The sequence below is a fragment of the Camelina sativa genome, chromosome 15 (assembly GCF_000633955.1).
Source record: "Camelina sativa cultivar DH55 chromosome 15, Cs, whole genome shotgun sequence".
In the NCBI taxonomy this organism is placed as follows: Eukaryota; Viridiplantae; Streptophyta; class Magnoliopsida; order Brassicales; family Brassicaceae; genus Camelina; species Camelina sativa.
Genome location: NC_025699.1, coordinates 27,465,386 through 27,486,069, shown reverse-complemented (window position 1 = coordinate 27,486,069; position 20,684 = coordinate 27,465,386). Strand labels below are relative to the sequence as shown.

The 20,684-nt window shown below is 33.0% G+C and overlaps 2 protein-coding genes across 3 annotated transcripts; one reads left to right on the top strand and one right to left on the bottom strand.

Moving 5' to 3' along the window:
- LOC104747702 (UDP-glycosyltransferase 72D1-like) lies at positions 510 to 1,638 on the bottom strand. Its single transcript, XM_010469385.2, has 3 exons — positions 1,620 to 1,638; positions 1,366 to 1,410; positions 510 to 1,263 (listed from the first exon to the last, which is right to left on the bottom strand). The coding sequence occupies exon 3, from the start codon at positions 1,258 to 1,260 to the stop codon at positions 682 to 684; it is 579 nt and encodes a 192-aa protein (XP_010467687.1). The 5' UTR covers positions 1,261 to 1,263; positions 1,366 to 1,410; positions 1,620 to 1,638; the 3' UTR covers positions 510 to 681.
- LOC104747701 (homeobox-leucine zipper protein ATHB-21-like) lies at positions 10,148 to 11,997 on the top strand. Of its 2 annotated transcripts, none has more exons than XM_010469383.1 (3): positions 10,148 to 10,368; positions 10,605 to 10,927; positions 11,502 to 11,997. In XM_010469383.1, exons 1-3 carry the CDS (start codon positions 10,281 to 10,283, stop codon positions 11,736 to 11,738), a joined length of 648 nt encoding a protein of 215 aa, XP_010467685.1. In that variant the 5' UTR covers positions 10,148 to 10,280; the 3' UTR covers positions 11,739 to 11,997. The 2 variants fall into 2 exon arrangements, with proteins under 2 accessions (XP_010467685.1, XP_010467684.1); XM_010469382.1 differs by having other exon boundaries at positions 10,602 to 10,927.

The following is a 20,684-nucleotide window of genomic DNA, read 5'->3' as shown; positions in this document are numbered from 1 at the left end:
CGAACGTCAAACGTCCGAACAGATTGTCTTGCTCGCTCCTCTTGACCTTTACCTTCTGAAGTCTCATTTGTAAACTCTTTTGCTCCAGTTTGGGCAACCAACCTTGGAGTTACTCTTTAATTTATTTTAATGTTAGGTTGAAAAAAAAAAATTAATCACTCACAAGAGTCCACCATAACATGAGTCCTAACCAATTATTTGTTTTGTGTGAATTTTTCAGATTCAAAAATATAGTTTAAAGAATCAACTAAAATAATCACAATATAAAGATTAAAATCTTCTTAGTTTTAATTTCTCAGTGGGTCATTTAGAATTTAACTAAGATTTTTCGCACATATAATATTGAACTGAAACGTATAAATTGAAGTGTACTCAACAATTGATATTTTTTTTTGTCAGATCATTCAAACTGACTGAAATATATGCCAAAACTGATGGTGAAATGGTACTATATATGGTATTATATTTCTATTGAAAGGCTACGATCTTATTATATAAAGATAAACATATAACTCTAATTTTAGACTGTGTATCAACAAAAAACATACACCTATAATTTTGTTGTAAGCACATAGGTTCTTCATCGCTTAACGTGTAAGAAAATGTCTCGAAATAGAAAAGGCGAAATCAAATGTACCTAAAGAACAACATAAAGCGTGCAAAAAGTAATAAGCTCCTTAATTACTTTTCGGGTTGGCCCGACCGATCTAACATCGTGTCCAAAAGCTCCTTTGGTCCGATCGGTTTACAACTTGGTATTTTCATAGGCTCCTTAATTTCAACATACTCACCTTGAACTACCTTATCCAACACCGGCAAGTAGACCATTAATGCCAAGAACCACGCATGCGATGGGATGTACACGTATTTTTTCATCACACCTACATCGACAATGGACAACAGCCCCGTACCAAACAAATCAACAATCATGACCGTCGGTTTTTGCTTCATTGATTTCACGGCATCCCAAACTTCTGACTTCATGACTCGCATCTTCGCCAGTATCTTAGTGACCACTGTCGCATCTGGCTCGACAAGGTGGTCTACCTTGACCGAGGGTAATTCCATAATGTCACAAGTCCCTCTAGCCGCAGCTGCATGTATCGTCTCAGTTTCTGTCACGGAAGAGGTGCCGGAGGTGATTGCAAGAACGGTGACGTGGACGTTGAGGACGGAGGAGAGACGGTTGCCGAGTTCGAGGACAGGGATAAGATGGCCCAAGCCAGGGCTAGCGACTAGAAGTGCGTGAGGCTGCTTCATGATCTATTAATTTAGAGGTTATGTTTGATGATTATAAATAAAAAGAATGTTACTGTTAAAGGTTTTTAAAAAAAATATATTTACAGGAGAAATTCGACCACTTACCCGTTCTTGTTGATGGAGATGTTTTATTGCTTGGCTATGGCACAGCTTGATTTAGGATAAGAGCAGAGATTATATATACACATAAAAAGATGAATAAGAGTTAATAGATTCATTCTAGACGAAGATTACTGTATATAATAAAACAAAATTGTATTTCTTGTGCAACAAAAGACAAACAAAAGAATCCTGGACGTGTAAGACTAAACGTTATGTTCGCGAAACCTAACAAAAACTACCACGCGGATCATACCTACCTACTTTTGTAACGCCTAACATTTGTAGAAAATGAACAAAAGAAGAATATATGAGTCATGAGATAGTGATGATGATATGTGCTTTTATACTTGTTTATTAAAGAGATGATGATGATGATGATGATGATGATGATGATGATATCGGGCTATGATAAATGTGGCCCATTAATGTATTCATCTTAATTATATGCATCTATCCTCTGTTAAGTAAATTAACTGAACCTATAAAGCCCGCGAACATAAATTATTCATGTCCTTTAGAATTACACGTCTAAATAAATAGTTGGATGGGAATAATTGTGCAGTTTGTATTACCAATCACAACTTTTTCTAATTTCTATTTTTGAATGCTCATAGTTTTAGACTTTTATTAGTCGTTTCATCATTTGGTTGTGAAAACAGAAACAACAAGAAATTCCATTTCTCACATTTTGCAGTCTTTTGTAAGTTAATTCCATGTTACAATTAAATCAAGTTTTCTTCAGTTAATTTAATTAAATAAGTTTTTTAAATTGTTATCTATATGGATTCAAACATTTTAATTATATGATGTTTGCTTCCTATTGACTTATTATGTGGCGTGATTAGCTATTTGAACTAGAACTCTAATGAATAGCCTAAACAAATAAGCCAAAAACATTACAAAAGTCCTCAATTCTATAACCATATAGACTCTAGAGATACAAGTAGGTACAAGAAAAATTAGAAATTAATTGTTACAAGAAAAAAGTTTTAATTGTTAACGAAAAATATATAAACTCCTATTTTATATGGTTAGAAGTCAAACTCGAGTAATTGGTCCTAACACTGCTGCATTTAGTAATTAATGGCGAGTCGAGCTAATTAGGTTTGAGTATTTTATTTTACAACTCATATAGATCTTACTGGTTGTTTCTTGAAGGAAAAAGGTTGTGTGCAATATAATATGTAAACCAATCTGCAATTTTATGAGCTAAATAATTATTTTGAGTTGCTTAAAATATTATTAATCTATTGACACAATGCTTCTCTGTTGTGCCATGTATACCTTGGACCACCACGAAGTGATACAAGATCGCCTTAAAAGCTGCATGAACAAAAATAGAAAGAATATCTTGATAATAGTAAAACATTTAACAATTTAGATTGATTCACTGGCTAACAGATCTAGCTAGGCCATAACTTAAGAGCTATCTAGAAATCCACCTTCTTTTAGCTGGTCCTTGTTAGAATCATTACCTACAACATGATACTTGTAAACGCATGTATGGAAACACGTGGCCTCAACCCATTTATGGAAATGTATAATATAGATTAACGTGTTAATGACAAGAGTGTTTAGTTGCTAACCATGTGGTTAAAGAACCTAATCGTGATATGGAATGCAGACAGGTTAGGAGCTCGAAAGAGGCAAAGATAAGGGAGAGAGAGTATATAATAATGTTTGTAAATGTGTATATATGGAAAGCATATGACTTTCTTGTCACGTGTTTTACTTGTCTTACTAATCTCAACCCCTCAATTTATCGAGCTAGTTATTATTCAAGTGATCGATTTTTCCATTTAAAATTTATCTGACATTTGTTAAAATATATGTTAAAGATAGCTTTAAATCGAAGTAATAAATCATAAAAAAAATTAAAAACAATATTTCTTTAATTTATATCAACAACATAAATATTTATAATTATATATATATGGATGTAAAAAAATTTAAAAATTAAATATGTAGTTAGAAATTATAAAAATATAACATAGGTAATTTTAGGCGGTCGTCTAGGCGTCGATTGAGCACCTAGCGTTTAGTACTGTCTAGGCGGCCATCTAAACCGCTTTTTAGAATACTATAAAAATATTTAAATTTAAGTTTAGAAATTATGTTTTAACTTACAAAAACTCTAAATAAAAAATTAATCACTCACCGCCAGTTCGCTGAACTGGTGGCGATGGTGCAGGCTCCGGATGACTGGCCAGCATTTTCGTATTTATTGGAAGATTTCCACTCCTTCAGATCGTCTTACTCCTCCTTCATCCTGACCTAGATCCTGCGAACGTCAAACGTCCGAACAGATTGTCTTGCTCGCTCCTCTTGACCTTTACCTTCTGAAGTCTCATTTGTAAACTCTTTTGCTCCAGTTTGGGCAACCAACCTTGGAGTTACTCTTTAATTTATTTTAATGTTAGGTTGAAAAAAAAAAATTAATCACTCACAAGAGTCCACCATAACATGAGTCCTAACCAATTATTTGTTTTGTGTGAATTTTTCAGATTCAAAAATATAGTTTAAAGAATCAACTAAAATAATCACAATATAAAGATTAAAATCTTCTTAGTTTTAATTTCTCAGTGGGTCATTTAGAATTTAACTAAGATTTTTCGCACATATAATATTGAACTGAAACGTATAAATTGAAGTGTACTCAACAATTGATATTTTTTTTTGTCAGATCATTCAAACTGACTGAAATATATGCCAAAACTGATGGTGAAATGGTACTATATATGGTATTATATTTCTATTGAAAGGCTACGATCTTATTATATAAAGATAAACATATAACTCTAATTTTAGACTGTGTATCAACAAAAAACATACACCTATAATTTTGTTGTAAGCACATAGGTTCTTCATCGCTTAACGTGTAAGAAAATGTCTCGAAATAGAAAAGGCGAAATCAAATGTACCTAAAGAACAACATAAAGCGTGCAAAAAGTAATAAGCTTTTCATGTTTTTAAAAAACTGAAAAAGAAACTAATCATGTTTTCATCTTTTTTAATTTTAAATAATTTTTACTGGGCTATACAACTTATTTAAATATTCCCTAAATCTAGTTCAAGTGTTATAATTGTAACGTCCCGACCGCCATCTTTTAGTAGGCTCCATGTCCAATTCCAGTTCATGGACCCACCTTCTTTAATGGATCTCACGTTCTCTCACTAGGCATGTGAGTTCATCTATATCTGAGGACCGGTTTGCTCATCCGGGAGGCTTTAAAGACTTGTTACCGTCCCTATAAATCACCAAATGATCTTTCCCTGTGGTTTGTCCTCACTCACACAGTTCCGACAGTCACTTCCCAGAAGGTCACCCATCCTGAGACTACTCCAGCTCAAGCACGCGTAACTCTGGAGTTCTCTCAGGCTCCTTGACCAAAATGATAAGTGCACTTTGGTGACATATGTGGCCAAATCAATTCTTTTAAACCTCTCTGCAAGTCTCTGAAACCGGGGTGTCACAATTCACCCCCACTAACAGATCGCAATGTCCTGTTGCGCACCAAGACCGTCACCCCCGACGGTGTGAACCCACTCGACTCCACACTCGTCTAGGTTCGGCTCTGATACCACTTGTAACGCCCCGACCACCACCTCTTGGTGGGCCCCATGTCCAATCCCAGTTCATGAGCCCACCTTCCTTAATGGGCCTCACGTCCTCTCACTAGGCCCGTGAGCCCATCCATATCCGACGGCCGGTTTGCTCATCCGGGAGGCTTTAAAGACTTGTTACCGTCGCTACAAATCACCACATGATATTACCCTGTGTTTTTTCTTCACTCACACAGTTTCGACAGTCACTTCCCGGAAGGTCACCCATCCTAAAAGTACTCCAGCTCAAGCACGCGTAACTCTAGAGTTATTTCAGGCCCCTTGACCAAAGTGATAAGTGCACTTTGGTGACATAGGTGGCCAAATCAATTCTTTTAGACCTCTCCGCAAGTCTCTGAAACCGGGGTGTCACAATTCAGGAACACCTCGGTTTCAGGGACATGCAGAGAGGTTTAAAAGAATTGATTTGGTCACCTATTTCACCAAAGTGCACTTATCTTTTAGGTCAAGGGTCTTGAGAGAACTCTAGAGTTAAACGTGCTTTAGCTGGAGTAGTCTCAGGATGGGTGACCTTCCGGGAAGTGACTGTCGGAACTGTGCGAGTGAGGACAAAACACATGGAAAGATCATGTGGTGATTTGTAGGGTAGGGATGGTAACAAGTCTTTAAGGCCTCTCGGACGTAACAAACCGACTGTCGGATATAGATGAGCTTACGGGCCTAGTGAGAGAACGTGAGACCCATTAAAGAAGGTGGACCCATAGACTGAGAGTGGACATGGAACCCACTAAGAAGTGGTCGGGACGTTACAGTAATAAACTCAAATTTTTATAAATTTATTTTTTTTATGATAAATTAACAACATATTATTTTTATTGTTTCTTTCTTTGTTTTTACTTTGTCAGTCTATCTCACTTTCATCACTTACTGACATAGTACAAAATGTGGGCTATATCTCTACACTGGGTCTTTGACACGTGTTCTTATCGGAATAACCCCAATTAGGACAAAAGGTTGAAAGTTGAAACGTACATGCTTACCTAGTTCGTCTCCTTTCTCATTTAGGGAATCTCTAAAGACATAGGTTAACCATTTCTTTAAAACTTTCCCGATACATAAGCCAACCAAATTCAATTAATTTGGTAAAGATTCTCATCACAGACGCAATGTTTTTGTTATGTTAGTTATGTATCTTAAGAAAATATAATAAATCAAATTAAAAAGTAACGGTTATTTGTTGATAAGTATTTGCCTATTTGGGATAAGATGTTTCTTTTTTTGTTTTTCTCTCTCTATTTGATAATTAAAATTATTAGCTTGTTCTCTGTGTCATGATCGAGTAGATTAAATCACCCTTGTTGCATGTATAACTAACGAACACGTCAACTTGCATTTAAATATTTGAGTCATGCAATCTTCATGTCTTTTTAACACATCTTTCTTTAATCCATTTCTTAAATCAGCTGTTTAACTAAGGTCCGCAAGTTTTAATCGTTGGAACATAGAACTCTTAAGCTTTCATATAGCACAAAAAGAACTCTCAAATTTCAAGAAGAATCGTGCTCGAGAAAAATTAGGTGAGGAAACCATTTGTCAGGATACTAACGTGGTTTTGGCTGAACCACTGAAAATTCAAAATTTTCACCATTGGACTATAAGGAAATATAGTAGTACCAGGCTACCAGCTGCCAAGTAAATATATAAAAATAAAATTAAGTTTTGGCGGCTATTGCTAACCAAAGTCTGATTGGTGGAAAGAAAAGTTGGAAACTGAAGATCAGATATACGTGTATGAATGTGAGAGGTGGCCTACCTGCGAATTTGTAGAATGTTGACACGTGATTAGACCCATGTGCTTAACCTTATCACCCCGAAGCCTTTTCATTGGCGTGGAGCGATGGAGGTGCTCAAAAGAAGTCAATATATGTTTTCTTTTAAATGATCTTTTCACCGAGTTAAGGTGTGTGTGTGTGTGTGTTGGTGTCCTAGTTGATTTTCTTGGTTTATGCGTTTGTTGTTTTCTGATAAATTTCTTGGTCCAACTTATATGAGTAGAAAGGAACCATTAGCTATTTGTTGTCTATGGACAGTGCACACAATTCTTTTGGTCAAGTTTTGGTTAGTTGGAAAAGGGAGAAATAAGGAAAACGAAATAGTTTTCGCACTTTGAGTCTACCACTAACTTAAGTATGTCATTTATCATCATAAAACAGAAATAAAATAGACCATAAGATGATAAGAATACAATCATAGTTTAATTAAGCTTTCCGTACCTTTTTATGTAAGATTTTTTGAACAATATAAGTGATCAAGATAAAGGTTTGGTATAAATTGAAGGAAATAAGGGTATAATTCACCTCGACTAAGATGACGAAATCATTTAGAATACAGTCATACAGACCTAAACTAGCAAACAAAATTCTTAAATAGAAATTTCATTATCACTAGTTTTGAAATTCGAGGCTTATCAAGTCCCAAAGAGGAGACAAATGCATAGACAAGAATCAGGATTACATTGTTCTTTTGCATTTTATTCGACAGGTTTCATGATTACTTATAATCTCTGTTCTCTAGTCTGTCACTTTAAAATAAGTACTTGTGTTTACTACTAAATTAATTATTCAAATTTATGGCTGTAAAATAAAAATGCATTTGTTTACTCTTTAGTTATTTACTCTTTTTTTTTACTTCATAGCCTCATAGGAAACTTAATTAAAACATACTGTATATATGTAAACACTAGACATAAATATGAAATTGAAATAATATTCTACTAAAGTTAGGGTTGGACATAAGACAGGCATCTAAATTAGAGTTTCAAAGTTCTATAAACACCTTCAACTCTAATTTAGATCTTCGTAGGTAAACAATCTTCGCACTAAACCACCACCGTTGATTAAAATAAAACAAATTATGTTGATACGTTCTAAAAATAGTAATAACTAACACATTTCTTCCAGACTCTGAAGCTCTTTATTAAACATTATCTTAAGAGAGACATGTTTTTCTCCCAGTTTAGGGATCCAAAATTTTACATATTCTAAATCTACAAGCAACTGAACTCTAAAAATACCCCTACAAAATTAGATAAAAATAACTAATTAGCCAGCGAGATTAATCAAATATATTAATATATCAACAATGACCACCAGTCTACACCTCAACCCTAACTCACTTTTCAACCAAAAAATTAATTTATTATGGACAAAATAAATTGGATCGGTGCAACCTATATCACGGTTTTGTTCATATATAATTAATAATTGGTAAAAAAATGCTTCTTCATTATTAAGATGTTGATATGCGTAATGGATTTGTAAATTGCCTAGTTAGGAAAGCTTAGCCTTCACACCATAGTTCACACCCGTATTCTGCTACAAATACATAATCTTTGACCGGATCTCAAAATAAAATTGTTCAAAAATGATTTAGTAGAAATTGCACAAATTAAAAAAAATGTGGTCTTTAATTAGTAGAAACATCAAGAATATAGTAGAGATAAGACTCTTATTGTAAGTGAAGCATATGCTTAATAGAATTCATCCTAATTTATAAGTATATATATATATATATATATATATATATATGTACCAAAATCCAAAATATGGTAGGCTATTAATATATTATTATTATTATTATTATTTTTTTTTTAAACATATACCTTTTCCAAGCAGTGTCTCCTATGATGAGAAACACCTACATAAGAACAAAGTTACAAGACTAATGGAAAACTCCAAACCAAGTAACCAAGAAAGTGTTATCCGGGAAAACATTCCTTTGCTTGAGCGTTAATATACCGAGATGTTACCTGATCAGTATGCTTTTAATTTTAGAGATAAGGCTCGAGGCTGGTTTAGAGGTGGAGGTATGATAAGAATTTTTAGTATTGCGGGAGTCAAATTACCATCAATTAACCTTCTATGATGACCATGCTTAACTTTAATTTTATGCGGATCTCCTAAACATAACAATGTTATTAAATTACATGAAATGCTAATTTACAATATGTATTGTATTACTATCATGCAATTTTTATCTGGTTTCATATTTGTGTACCATTTAACATATTATTTATTAAAGTAGCATAATTTTGCGTGTGTTCGAAATATATATATGTTTGGTCATTGCTAAAATTTGATTACGTCTTATTTATGATTTTAACACACTGAATCATCAAAATATTTTCCATTTGGCTATATAATGATTTAAACGTTAGATTTAAAGTAGAGAAAGTATATGTTTCGAGTTTAAAAACCCGATTATAGAAAACGTATGAAGAATGAGTAAAAATTATTAATATACGAGAGATACGAGTAAAAAAGTAAACTACCTTTTGAAAGACAAGTCACTTATGTTTTCTCTCTTTTAGTTTGTTGCTGAGACTTATCCATCTGACGGTGATAACGACATCCTCTAATCCTCTCATCCTCTCATCACACGTAAAACCTTTATCGCATTACATTTATATATAATGATAATTACATGTATCTCTTTTAGTTTCTTACGTGTAAATATCCATATAACCTTAAGAAGTATATTATAAATGGAAAATGTTTCATATGAATTCACATGAACGAATTGACTTGTTTATGCTTCTTAATTAAAGTAATCAAGGAATTGTATGCCAGAACACAAACTATTTAGGAGCCATGTAGTTAAGTGAGTTTTGGTTCCAAATTGCTCAAAAGATAAGAACTATACAAGCATGAAGCATGACTAATTTAAACTACGATGGTATATTTGAAAACTTATTGAACTAATTAATTAGTTGCGAATTATAGTTATTCTACGTAAAATATATACATATATATATATATATACATAATAAATTTCCAATTACAATTAATATGTATAGTATTATACGGCTGGATCTACTTATAAGTTAATACAATTATACTATAATAAAAAAATTAAAATGAATTTTATAGTCCACTTAATATTAATAGGTTAATTATATATTATTTAAATGCTGTCACATATTTTTAAATTTTTTTTTATATTTGCCAAGATAACAAAGTCATGTCTTTGCAATATGAAACAATAGTAAGATAGTGATATACTGATGTACATGTAGATGTAGTTTGAGGACCTACTTACTACTAGAATTGATATGCAAAGTGGCAATTATGTAAATACAAAGAATCATAAGCCCAAATCTGAGAAATAAGAAATAATAAATTAGAAAAACAAATTCTAATCAAACCATCCCTTGACACCTACTCCTCCTTTATAAAATGATAAGTCCTCTGCTTCTCCCAACACATCTTCTCTCTTATTGCAGAAAAAGTGAGCCAAAAAAACAACAGTAATCTGTTGAATCTCACAGAGAAAGAGAGTGAGAAGAAGATAGAAACATGAATAACCAGAATGTAGATGATCATAATCTTCTACTCATCTCTCAGTTGTACCCTGATGTCTATACTTCATTGGTACCACAACAAGGTTTGCACATACTAAAAGTTCCAATCTTTTTTTTTTTTTTTCATATAAAACAGAAAACCCAAATTTGGTTATAGATATATCTTCAAGTGGGTCTTCTTTATTCTTTATTTTTTTTTTTTCTGGATATGAAGTTTGTCTTATGTAGTCTTTTTCACAAACGTACTAGAGTTGAAAACTTCGAAGACTTTTTAGTTTCTTGTAACATTGGTTTTGATGCGTTTCTGTTTGACCAGCAGGAGAAGCAAAACCAGCACGGCGTAGGAAAAGGAAGAGCAAGAGTGCTGCGGTTGGAGAAGGAGGCAATGGATGGTTTAGAAAGAGAAAGTTGAGTGATGAGCAAGTAAGAATGTTGGAGATCAGCTTTGAAGACGATCATAAGCTTGAATCCGAAAGGAAAGATCGGCTGGCATCGGAGTTAGGGCTTGACCCTCGTCAAGTCGCGGTTTGGTTCCAGAACCGCCGTGCACGGTGGAAGAACAAGCGGGTTGAGGATGAATACACTAAACTCAAGAACGCATACGAAAACGTCGTCGTTGACAGGTGTCGTCTTGATTCTGAGGTATGTTCTTACAGTCTCTTCTCTTTCCAAAAGATAAGTGAATTAATCTATAAATATGATAAAGTTAATTAACGATAGGTTTAAATTTTGAATAAGTTGATAAAGTTGACGATTAATTACCCGTTTTTCTCTTTTAATTCAAGTTTTCTTTTTTCTATTTGTGAACAAAAAATTAACAAAGTGGTTAATATCATTATGATAAAGTTATAGGGATACTTTTTACAAGATAATGCAAATACCAAGTGAAACGAATACACATTATATATAAGCAATTGAGAAATATAAATGATATTTGGATAACTGTAGTATAGTTATTTTGTTTTATATTGGAAAATCATACAGAAATGAACAGCAAAAAACAAAAGTGTCATTATATGTAATTATCTTTCCGTACATATATGTAACCCTTTGTTTTCTAGTGGTTACTTTGCTTGTCTTAGTCATTGACTCATTGGGCCTCTCTAATCACCAGGTCCACAAAATAAAACTTATCAAATCAAACTCTACTTATACTGTAATATGATTAGCTGTTAATGGGAAAGTGATTAAATCAAATCAAATTTTAAATTTTCAGGTTCTTCAACTAAAGGAACAGCTTTATGAGGCTGAAAGAGAGATCCAAAGTCTTGCCCAAAGAGTTGAAGGGACTTTAATAAGCAACAGTCCGATCTCATCTTCTGTGACCGTCGAAGCCAATCAGGCCACGCCGTTTTTTGGAGATTACGACATTTGTGTTGACGGTGATGGTGATAACTTGCTCTACTCGCCGGATTATTTTGATGGCTTAGAATGGATGAGCCAGTTTATGTGAAAATTTTTACTAGCTAATCTATTATTTATCGCCTTATAAAAATATTTATATATAGCTAGGGGTTAATTGTGGTAACTAGATAAACATATGATTGGTCGATATCTACACCGAAGCATAATGTAGATAATATTCTGGGTCTAATTCGTTAGTGACTAGTGTAATATTGTGGATTGTTTAGGTCGATAAAGGTCAAGTTTGGACAAAAACGAATGTATATATATCTGTCAGTTATAAGTAAATTTTACTTTTCTAATGATTTCATTATTAGCTTTATGCATTAATATTTAGCATATTCATGGTTCTCAGCACATCTAAGAGTTTTGGAGATAAATCCTTCGAAAGTTTAAACTCAAGCTATATATGAAGGTAAATGTCATAGTAGCTAAATTTTATCCAGACTACATATGTATATTTTGAAAACAAACTACTAAAATAAAATTTTAAGTTGTTTATATTGAAAATAAACAAGCTACAATAATCGATTAACCATACCGTATAACCAGTTCAAGTTTGAGAATGGGTTACTACAGTTTAAGAAACAAGCTACTGTATGTCCTTATTAATCCACTTAAATCATGCAAATTAACAATATAGATTGTTTATAGAAATTGAGCTACGCATCACGGATTGCGTTTGTCACTGTTTTCTTAGTAAACCTATTTTAAACTCTTGGGAACAATTTTATTTATTTATTTATTTATTTTTGTTGCCTTTGAACGACTTCAATGGAAAATTTACGTATCATACGTGATAGTATGATACTGTGATACGTATAAGGATGAGGACGGTTTACAATCATTAAATTAGAATACGGACCATTGGAATCTATAGCATGATAGTTTCTAAAGCATGACTTCTGGTCAGATTGCTACGTACGTGTTTCGACATGGACGGTGGAATATGTAAACATATTTATAAAAATAAAGTACGTTATATTTTATGACTATGAGCTATATATATAAACGATGAGGTTTAAAGGACTTTTTATCATCAATCTAGCACATTAAATGGCATGGTGGAAAATAAAAGGCTAATGGTATTGCACATGGTGTACAAACACAAACAAAACGACGATAGAACTTTAAATTTTGAAGGATAAGATTTTGCCCAAATTTTTGAAAAAGAATTAGGATAAAATGTAGCTCAATCGGGTAATAAAATAAATGTGGGTTCACTTCATGTGATAACAAAATTAGATAGCTTTTGACTATAGGACAGTCCAACAATATTGAATCTAGATATATACATGACTTAATCACCATAATCGTTTTATTATTTCAATCACAAAGATTCCAAATTTCCGATTGTAAGAATGAAAATCGATTACGACTGAGTTTTGGTTTTAGTACAATAGCTAAAACTTTTAACTTATTTTTTTTGTGCAACCAAACTTAATCAATAATTGTGTGGGCTAGTCTCGTATCTCTCACCAAATGCCTGAGTCACATAGTTGACGTTGTTTCTTATGGGTTACTTATAAGCCACTGATTTTTGTTTCGTTATCACCAGCTATAATTAAAACCAAATTAATTGTGTATAACAATATAAAAAATCCATGCATCTAAAAGGATAGTTTATTTGTGCTCAAATGAGTTCTTGCAATAATTAAATAAGGTAAATTCGTGTGGATTATATGCAGATGTGGAAGCAACAGCAAAATACTATTGGGCCATGAGGCCCCTTAGTCCAATTACTTGTTGGCCGTTAGGGAACGGTGAGTCCAACATGCCAAGATTCCATAGCAACTAAGAGAGCTTAATTTGGACTTAATATTGAGGAGTTATGTGTGTTGCTTCCTGACCAAGAAATTTCTAGAAAATGTGAAATTTGGATTAAGTAAGAACCCGAGAAACTGTTCTTAAATGGCTTTTCTAGGCGATGTTTGGAGGTCTAAAACTAGTCAGATCAGGACAAAATTTGGTAGAAAGACTTATGATAGTACATGCTCCATATCCAACGGTGGAATTGCGGGTTGAACGGAAGGTTTGTGTAATATTGTGTGTTGGTATGGACGTTTTTGTATAGTTTGAATTGTGGCAAATTATATTGTTGGGTGAGCCAACGAGCTCGGTTTGAGTTGGAACCTTGCATATGAGCTTTTATGGCTTATGGTGTTAGGTCATGGTAGTTGGAGAACCATTATAAAGCTTAAAGGTGCTGGGTTAAAGCTAAGATGGTGAATATGTGGGTTCATTAATGAAATGCTTATGTGGTTGGATGGAATAACGTATTCCAGCGCAGCTCTTTTGTTATTCAGTCGTTAGGGATGGTTGGTTGTGCGACTCAGTAACTAGATGAGGTGGCTTTGGGATATGTGTTTAAGTGGCTTGTTTGCGTGGATCACGAAGTGGTCAGTTGGAAGAGGAATCAGAGTTTACAAATGTAAGGTGCTTGTGAAGCTGAAGTATGTTTGTATGATTGTTGTTGGTAGCTGCAGAGTATGAGTTAGTTAGATCTAGCCAGTATTTGTGAAAGTTTTTGTAAGGAGCGGTTGACGCCGGTTGTCTCGCCGGAATTATGGGGTTCTGGTGAGATTTTTTCCCGTGTGTCCTGTGTGAGGATTGGGAATCTGGGTGCGGTCATATCAGACATGATATCAGAGCACAAAGCCTAACTACTAAAATTTTTTTGTGATCGATCTAGTGATCTCTCCTTCTACTACAAGATATTATGTTCTCAATTTTTCCTCACTTTTCTTGACTTAATTTTTTGTTCTCTCTTGAACAAAACTTTCTCTTCACGATGAGTACTATCTCGACTCTTACTAGTTCTCAGGCTCTGGCTCGTACTGAAACAAGACGTACGATTTGACTGTATGATCTTACCACTGGAGATAATCCCAAAACTCTTATCTCCAAACCTTTGTTGCGTAGACCTAACTACGACAAATGGTCTACAAATTTGCGTTTGGCTCTAAAGCAAGAAAGAAATTTGGTTATGCAGATGGATCTATTCCTCAACCTGTCGAACCTAATCTCTATTTTGAAGATTGGTCTTCAAACAACGCTCTCGTGGTTTCATGGATGAAACTTACTATTTATGACAGCATCTCCCCCTCGCTGTTCAATCTTGACGATTCTCATGAATTTTGGACTCATATTCAAAAACGCTTTGGGGTTATGAATGGACAACATGTTCAATGTCTCAAAACAGAGTTAACATCTTGCATTCACTACAAGAAATATGCATATTTTTAGCACACGAAAAACGCATTTCGTAAACGCTGTCTTTACCAGTGCCATCTTAGAGAGGACACATACAATAGCGTTTTTTCCCTATGCTATTAATTGTCTCTCTACAATAGCGTCATGATATAGCTATATTTAAATTATTAGCAGCGTTTTTTATTTGCCATAATATAATTAACTAGATTAAGACCCGTGCTATAGCATGGACTGAAATTCATTTTATTTATATTGTAATTTTTATATAAAATATAATTTATGTGATTTTTTAAAAAAGTTTTTTTTGGATAAAACCTTATGCAATAAAATCATATGCTAAATATGAAGGCTTGAAAAAATACACCTATTTTGTAAGCTTTATATTGTTAATGATTTTAGATAAGCACCCGTGCTATAACACTGGTTAAATTTTATTTCGTAATCTATATTGTAACCCACTATTTAACTTGTAACCAATCAATCTATCAATTTTGTAATCTATCTTTGGTTAATGTTGTGGTCTATCGATAAAATCTGTGGAAAATAAATTTGTAATACTGTGTTTAAAGATCTTTGGAAACAACATGATATATGACTAAAATCTTCCGAAAATACAGTTTGGAATATCCATGATTTTATTTGTTACCATTAATATATCAATTATCAATTTGGAATATCCCTAATATTTAGGTGTAACCAATTAATATTAATATATGGATTAATCTATAATCTATCTATAACTTATTTGTAATCATTTGTAACCATTTATTAAAAATGTAAAGTCTACAAAAACTATGTTGTGTACTTCCCTTTTATTAAAAAGGGGATATAAGTCTATTTATTTTCACTTTTGTATAGTTTATTTAATCACTAAAATTGTTGGTTCAAGAAACTTCTCGAATAAAAAATATATTACATAGTATATTAATCAATGATGTATCATCACAATAGTGTATGACCAACCATGAAGAGAACCTCGGCTCTGCCCTCCTCCCTTAGAGAGAGAACCTTGCGTCCAACCTCCTCCACCATAAAGAGAACCTTGACTCCGCTTTCTTCCCTTGGGGAGGTAACCTTGCATGCATCCAACCTCCTCCACCATGGAGAGAACCTTGGCTCTGCCCTCCTTATGTGTGGAGATAACATGTTCACGTCTTTTACCTATCTCAAAGTGGCATGCTCCAACAACCAATGAAACTAAAAGCCCTTTTCCAATGTCACAAAATCTTTTGATAGTAACTAATGTTAAATTTACCAATGTATTCGTGGAAGTGTCTTTGACACGTCATGATGTAGCTTCTGTCTTCGAGCTCATATAGATGTATCAAAAACGGTTTATGGTTTTTGAATTTATCTATCTATGTTTGTTGTAAGCTTGTGTTTGATTAGTCTATTTTATCCAACCATTAGGTGTATTTTTTTACACCTAAGTATATTATACTAGATGAGGACCCGCCCGATGTGCGGGTTTAAAGTTTTATAAAGTAAATTAAATTTAACAAAAATATATTAAAATTTGTTGTATGTTATTTCTAAATTTTATTTTGCTATAATACACTGATTTATATTCATTTACAAATCTTTTATGTATATAACTTTTAAAAGTGTGTTTTTTACACCTAAATATACTCTATGTTACAAATATATTTTTTATCACCACCTAGAAAATGTATATATGAACATATTAAGCCAACTATTTTACTTTCACTTCTGCATAGTTTTTTAATTACTAAAATTGTTGGCTCAAACAACATTTTGAATAAAAAATATATTATATAATATACTAATCAATGATGTATCATCATAATAATATATGACCACCATGAAGAAAAACTCGGCTCCACTTTCATCCTTTATGGAGAGAACCTTTCGTCCAACCTCCTCTACCTTCCTCCTTTGGGGAGATAACATTGTGTCCAACTTTCTCCACCATAGAGAAAACCTCGGATCTGCTCTCCTCCTGTTTAGAAAGAACATGTTCACATTTTTTTGTAATCTCAAAATGGTTTGCTCCGATAACCAATGAAAGTAAAAACCTTTTTTTTACGTTACAAAATCTTTTGATAGTAACTAATGTTAAATTTCCCAATGTATTCGTAGAAGTATCTTTGACACACCATGATGTAATCTCTGTCTCTGTAACGCCTCAACCACCACCTTGCTTAGTGAGCCCATGTACACTCTCAGTCCATGAGCCCACCTTTCTAAATGGGCCTTACATCTATTTCCGGCCCTTGGATCCACCCATATTCGATGGCCGGTTTGTTACATCTGAGAGGCTTTAAAAAATTGTTTACCGATCCTACAAATCAACAAATGATCTTTGCCTGTGTTTGGTACTCACTCTCACAGTTCCGACAATCACTTCTAGGAAGGTCACCCATCATGAAGTTCTCTCAGGACTCTTGACCAAAAAAATAAGTGCATTTTTGTGACATATGTGGCCAAATCAATTCTTTTAAACTTTTTTTGCAAACATAGGTTTTACAGTTTTTGAGCTCATATGGATCTATCAACAACGATTTATGTTTTTCCAATATATTTATCTATGTTTGTTGTAAGCTTGTGTCTGATTAACCTATTTTATCCATCCATTAGGTTGATGAGCTTCTACTCCTTATCTCCCTTTGGGATTGAATGAATAATGGTAACAATTATGTTTGCAAAAAAGAAGGATTTATGACTAACCAATCAATGTTGAGAAATTAGAAAAAATTAATTTGGCATAATTAAATAAACAATAGAAAATTATAAGCATGATAATATATGAATCTCAAATAATTCAAAGATGAAAATATAAATTAAGTAAAACAATCTAAAAATACTACAATAAATTTTAAAATACAGTATTAGGAAAAGAAGACGCATATATTAACCTTTTGGATCAACATATTAATCTTACCTATTCCCAACTGAAAAAGAAGAAAGTAGGAGAAAATTTTGGTTTAAAAAAATAAGAAAAATTTTCCTTCCCATTTAAAAAAAAAAATCCAATTAAACAAACTTGAAAGCAGTATTTTTGAATAAATTATTTAAATATAAGACGGTCTATGTTTATATAGAAGTGAGTATTTACAAAATTTTGAATAAATAATTAACTGTTTATTTTCCTTAATCAATTTTTTTCTATTTCTTTGTAGAATTAATAACTTAAAAGTTAAAAATAAGAAAATAATATTAAAGTTTCGAATTTTATGATATATATATATATATAATCTCCTTATAATTATTTAAAAACTTTGTATTTTATAAATTCTGTAGTTTTTGATAATTATCTTTTTATATTATTAATATTTTTTTAATAATTTTTTTTGTTTTTTGTAAGCAAATTTCTCCTATTAAATATTAACTTTTACACATGTCAAAATCTGAGATAGATTTAAAAATAAGAATATAATATTAAAGTATCGAATAATTAAATCTCGTTATAATTATTTAAAAACTTTGTATTATTTATAAATTCTGTAGTTTTTGATAATTATTTTTTTACACATGTAGATAACTTCTGTAGATAACTTGATACGTGTAATGATCCTGTTAATGACTAACTTTGAAAACCCAACTTTATATAATAAGATAGTAGCAAAATATTTGTATTATGGTTTTATTAATTGTACCTATATATTATTGCTAGAATATATTTTCCAGCTAGCCTGATTATGCTCAATAACTATGATTTTTAAATATTTTATATATGGATATATATAATATACATCTTTTGCAAAAAAAATCAATATATAAGAAAAACTTTAGAAGCCTCATCTTGAACATTTCAACTACAACACACCACATACATTACAAGTCTCGAACCAAAACTTAAGCTAACATTACAAGTGTCACAATCAGCAAAAACATGAACCTAGAGACTCTGCTTGTTGTCTTCAAATGCCTTAGCCAAGTTACTAAATCTTACACTGACAGATTCCCGCTGTGTATCTCCACCACTTATGCTCTCACAACCTCTGCTCTTGTCCATCTCTCTCTCTTCATGCCAATGATATATCATGGTTTTTGTGGTTTTTAACCATGATATAAAGAGTCTTTTAGTGTCTTTTGATTTGTTTTCTAGGATGTTTTTGAGTCTTTACAGGTTTTTAGCATGGAAGGAGCAAAGTGGAGCAATTGGGATCAGTTTGGAGCAATAATCCGCAAGAAATCAACTTGGAATCGATCAGAGGAGATGGTGTCGATCGACACTGCCTTAGCATCGATCGACACCCAGTCCAAACCGACGAGAGAGCCAAATTTGGAAGTTTTACAAAGTTGCCCGAAGTTTTTCATATTTGCATAGGATATATATATATAGTTTTTAGGTTTTCAAAACCCTGAAGTTTGTATTCTATCAAGTTTTATTTTTCCTGCAACCCTGAGAGATTTTGAGAACTTTTGGGAGAGAGATCTGAACTGCTTTGAGAGAAGAATTCTTAAACTCCTTCCTTACTCTTTTTAATCTCTATTTCTTATTATTCAGAATCATGTCTTGTTCTTCATTGAATATGTCTGAGTAGTTTGCTTGTTAGGTTTAGGGTTTTTCACAGGGATTTTATGATTTATTAGATCTGTTTATTTAGAATTCTTTATCTTGCTAGATCTTCATCTTAGGTTGTTCTTCATATTAATCCTTGATTGGCCATCTAGAATTAATACTCTAGGAAAATAAATTGATATGAGAATATAATTGATTTTCCTGATAAAACCTTTTGATGAGCAAAATTATTTTTTGCAAAGAGATTTGATTTAATAATTTTGTGAACAATCTAAACCTGATTTTATTGCTGATTTATTACCTAGAATTTTGCAAAGAGATTTGGATTTTCTGGTTTTAAATTTAGATATTATTTGCAGTGAGAACTGATTTAATTTACAAAAGTGTTTAGAGTTCTAGATCTGTTCTTAATTGTTTGAATCCTAATTTATTGATTGATTTAATATTTCATAATTTCCTGAGAAATTCCCTAGGCCTAGCTTTTTGATCTTCTGAATTTACAACAGCTTTTATTTAATATTTTGCATTGCTTTTATTTTAATTCAATTTAATTTGTTTAGCATAATTGAAAAACTCTATAATTTATTGTGTAGACTTGAGTCCTTGTGGAATTCGACCCCTAAGTACTGCATTGACCTCTTAATTTGAGAGAGTAGCTCTAGGGTTAATTTGAGCATATCAAATTTTGGCGCCGTTGCCGGGGACTCTCTGATCTACCATTAGATTTGAGTTTTTGATTTTGTCTAAATTTTTCTTTTTATTTTCAAACTAACACGCTTTTGTTTTCTTCTCTCTTGTGTGTTTCAGGTGTATGCCTAATAAGCCTAACACAAGGAGCAACAAGACTGGTCCAATTCTGAAGCTTTCAAACCAAGAGTTGGGAAAACTTGAGCGTGAGAACCGAAAAGCAGCCAAATCTCTGAAGATGGTTAACCCAATCATTCTGATGCGAGATGAGGATGGTGCTTTGAGGGATCAAGAGGGCCACTTGCGCAATGAGCAGGGCCAAAAGATTGATGCTGAGGGCAATGTGATTGCTGAAATTGCTGTTGTCGACGAACCAGCTGATGGTGTCGACGGTGTCGATCGACACCAACCAGGTGGCATCGATCAACACCCACCTGCAGACGTGCGTGGAGCTGCCAACCACGCACAGAACCCAGTTCGACGACAGGAGCACAACCGAGATCTGGTCAGGACCATTGCTGACTACAACCAGGCTGATCTGGTGTATGAGAACTGGTCTGCTATTGTTCCTCCTCCATTCCAGAGGAACGATTTTGAGTTGAAACCTGC